The 4,057-nt window shown below is 34.4% G+C and overlaps 1 protein-coding gene across 1 annotated transcript in view; it reads right to left on the reverse strand.

Annotated features, from left to right (window-relative positions):
• The window catches only part of LOC105556598 (ABC transporter G family member 23-like), a 6,252-nt gene extending 2,661 nt beyond the window's left edge, over positions 1-3,591 (reverse strand). The window contains exons 1-6 of the mRNA XM_012003694.1: positions 3,461-3,591; positions 3,171-3,211; positions 2,300-2,440; positions 1,183-1,427; positions 819-1,017; positions 648-741 (exon numbers count right to left, since the gene is read on the reverse strand). Coding sequence (XP_011859084.1) covers positions 648-741; positions 819-1,017; positions 1,183-1,427; positions 2,300-2,403 — 642 coding nt within the window. The 5' untranslated portion in view covers positions 2,404-2,440; positions 3,171-3,211; positions 3,461-3,591. The remainder of the gene's footprint in view (positions 1-647; positions 742-818; positions 1,018-1,182; positions 1,428-2,299; positions 2,441-3,170; positions 3,212-3,460) is intronic.
• Between the last annotated feature and the right edge of the window lie 466 nt (positions 3,592-4,057).

A 4,057-nucleotide genomic window follows, 5' to 3' on the forward strand; every position in this document is an offset into this window, starting at 1 on the left:
TTTATTAACATGTTAACAATGACAGTTTTAAATACTGTTGTTTATTTAAATATGTTTATTTAATAAATTATATCTTCTGTTAATATTTCATACGTGAATATAAGCCTTATGAACAAAGCGTATTTCTTATTTCCTTCTACTGATTTAAAAATTTGCACATCGATCATTGTGGTGGGCCCGAAAAATTATTAGCACGCCCCTGAAAATCTCTCCGTACTGTCGACTGTGTTGCCATGTTTCAATAGTCGAAGTGTGTATCATAACCCATTTTCGGAATTTTGCATGGCTTTTTCATTAATAACTCGATAAAGAGTTCGTGAATCGTTATCAATTTTTTTTAGAAACGTTGCTCACTATTTTATTTACTCACAAACAAAGTTTCAGAATATTGGCAATGCTGTTTCCATTTAATTTCGTTTATATAAGTATAGGAATATGCTGCTTCTTCATAAGAACTCATGCAAAATTAAAAGTGGAATAACTCATGAACCGGTTAGAGAATCGGCTTCAGGTTTTGCACACGTGTACAGATAATAAATAGAAACAATCTATTAAAGTTTCAGGGTATTGTCAATGTTAGATGTTAGCACCAGTACATCCTTAATACAGTCGTAAATATTATTAAAACAAATCTAATGGCGACTTACTTTATTAGCCTTTTTAGCCTCTTCGATATAATGCGTCGTGATCAATACGGTGGTGCCTTCCTCCTGTGTTTGTTTGATCAGATAAGCCCAAATGCTGTAAAAAAGACCGTCCAAACATTTTCTTAATATTTTGTGCTTATCACGTCTAAAAAAGGAGCCAATTCTACTTGCTTTTCTCTCAAAATTGGGTCCAAACCTACGGTGGGTTCATCGAGAATTAGAAGTTCGGGCTTATGCATCAATGCGGCGACAAAGGAAACCCTTCTTCGTTGACCTCCACTCATGTTCTTCACCAACTGATTTGATGGAGGCAGTTGGAACAATTCCGAGAAAAACCTATGTCTCGTTTCTTGGAAATAACATGGATAAACTGTGGTTGTTTCAAATTGACATAGTAGAATATCTTTCGAGCAAGACAAAGTTAGAACCGCTTGAAAGACTTACTTGAAAGTAAAAGTAAAACTTGTCAGAATTTACATGATATTTCGCGCGCAACAACTACAAGTTTTCTTATCCCATCTATTCGGTATCTTACCGATCTCTTTATCGTCAAGCCCATTGATCCTGCCGAAGTAATGAAGAGCATCGCTCGTAGAAAATAGTTCGACTAAAGAGGTATCCTGCGGCATATAACCCACCCGAGGCCCTGGAATTCCGCAGCCCATACTGCCCGGAGATCCCCCCAAGACACACACCACTCCACTATCGAGATCATGTACTCCGACAATGCAGGACAACAGGGTAGTCTTGCCACATCCGCTGGCCCCCAACAGCGCGTATCTGTTTGATGAAAATATTTCGTTTACGAGATACTGCTTGGACCTATGTAAATTTTATATATGTTACATTACACAACAATTTTTAATAATTGGAATACTATTGCAACAGCAAAATCCTGAGACTAAATCAAGTAAAAAAGTCCTGTACTACTTTTCCCTCCGACAAACAGTTATTGAAATAGCATAAGCTAAATATTTAAAAAGTTATAAATTTTCTCCTGAATATCTAAAAAAGTATTAAGCAAATAAAAAAATGCTTCAGACAAAAGTTGTTCGAATTAATTAGTAGAATAAGTTAGTATATTAAACCATAGGGATTTTATTTAAAAAATTGAAGATGATTTTCACGTAATCTTCAAGCAAGTATTCAAGGTTAAATTCATAACACTATCTTATTTCCCCCTCGAAACCCAACAACTTTTGCTGAGGTCATTTTTTGCTAGCCTCCTTCCCCAAAGATTATATTTGCGTGGATCATTTAAAATGTCACACCCTGTATACCATTCCCCAAAGAGGTTCCTATTTTGCAAACGATGACAATTTAAGCAATTGATGAAGGTACGTGTGAAAGAGCGTGATGACAGACAGTTCAGGCAACTTCTAACAAAAAATGAAGAAAGTAGTATCAATTATCCATAAAAGACATGTTAGATGTAGGTTCAGGTTTGTGGAATAATATTTAAATTTGCACAAATAGTCTCAAGTATTAATAAATAGCAATGCAATCTTCACTGCATTGGTTTCTTTCTTATAGCGAGCATCTTCTTTTGATAAACTCAGGATATTTACGTGCAACCTTATTCGTCTAAACGGAAATTTATAGGAAGGCGAATAATGTTTTGTATATTGACAAGACAAGGAATGATTACATACATGGAACCGTTTGAAACCGTCATATTCAATCCGTCGAGCACCAACTCTTCTTTCCCATAACGCTTCATAGCGTTCTTTACAACCACCGTGTTGTGCTGCAACATTCTGCGTCTGCGAACTAGTAATGTGGGTTCTATCGAACTGTAACAAATGTTTTTTTTCAGGTAATTTAGATATCGTCCTTGAGCGATCAGTTTTTCAAGAAGTAGTAAGAATAGAATTTTCACTATTGATTTTAAATAGGAAAACATTTTTGGAACATTATTTTATTTTTTACTTGTAATTTATGTTATTACACGTTGGCTATTTTATTGCTTTTCGACGCACTGCCGGTACAGGTTTAAACAATGCCTTGCCTACGCCTTTTACATATTCTTTGAACGTCAATCTGTGCATTATCACTGAAAACAGTTGTAAGTATGTCACTGAATTATTCAATCCTTTGGGAAAATATATTTTTGAAGACCTTAAAATAAGTGTTTCTTTATTCAAACATCTCTTTATGTGAAAATGGCATGTAAGAATTTTCATTGCGCGATCATGCATTCCTTTGCTACTCAATGAAAATCAACGTGAACCAGTAGTTTTACGTTTTCTTTTTAGACGAATTATGCAGTTTTATAACTTAAATTGCATATTACTTATGAATAAGGAAGCTTCATATTTATTTAAATAATTAATCACAATGCACGTTTTTTAATGAAAGAACATTTATACATTCTCTAATTCGATTTATTTAATTTATGTATATAAATTTAGTTGAAAAATCATGCACAACGTTTTAGCTTACCGGCTGAACTTTATTAAAACCAACGTTTCAAGTTCTTTGCATTTTAAAATTGATATAAAACATAAACGAAAGTATACTTGCTTCTCTTTATTTCCAGGCCCTTCAACCGATTCAATTAATGACTAGAACACCGGATAAATGAAACAATATCAAGTTTTACCACGTTACATTAAGATATTCGCAAATTTTCCAACAAATGCACTTTTTTATAATTAATAATGCAACAATCGTATACGTATACGTGTTGTTTATAAAGAGAATGTATGACGTGTATATTATGTATTCTATGTGTCAGAAATCTAGAAGCTTAAAATTATTATGCGATTATTACAGACATTCTCTATGGAGCTTGTTAATAAGTAGGTACATACTTTGAATAGATAGACGTAACATTTGTTAATATTACACGATGACTGATGTGGTTTTACTCCTAGCGACTTTAAGTATATCTTTTTCTTCTTATCTGTCTGAACAGAATTTACGTAATATCTAATAAAGCATTGAAGATTGTTAACTCTTCTGTTTTACAATTTAAATGAAACATCGTTTTGCGTATGGGTATTTTCCGCTTCTTTAACTGTATGTATATATACAGGGTGTTATGTAATACCCGCATCAATTGTGGGATAGAGTGGACTAGACTAACAATAAGTCGAAAAGTCCTGTACCACTTTGCAGGTTTTGCAATAGTTAACGAGTTATTAATTATTAATAATCGCTGTCTTAGGCCGGCCCACTGCCCAATTCAAACGTGCGGCGAGATCGATCGATCGTTACAACTCTCTGCGCGCCTAGTAACGATCGATCGATCTCGCTGCACGTTTGAATTGGGCAGTGGGCCGGCCTAAGACAGCGATTTTTAATAATTAATAACTCGTTAATTATTGCAAAACCTGCAAAGTGGTACAGGACTTTTCGACTTACAAGGACCGTTTCAAAGTGTCCCCCTCCGATTTGGATGAGCTTTG

This window comes from Vollenhovia emeryi, unplaced genomic scaffold, assembly GCF_000949405.1.
Source record: "Vollenhovia emeryi isolate VEMERY1.0 unplaced genomic scaffold, V.emery_V1.0 DF939906.1, whole genome shotgun sequence".
Classification (NCBI taxonomy): Eukaryota; Metazoa; Arthropoda; class Insecta; order Hymenoptera; family Formicidae; genus Vollenhovia; species Vollenhovia emeryi.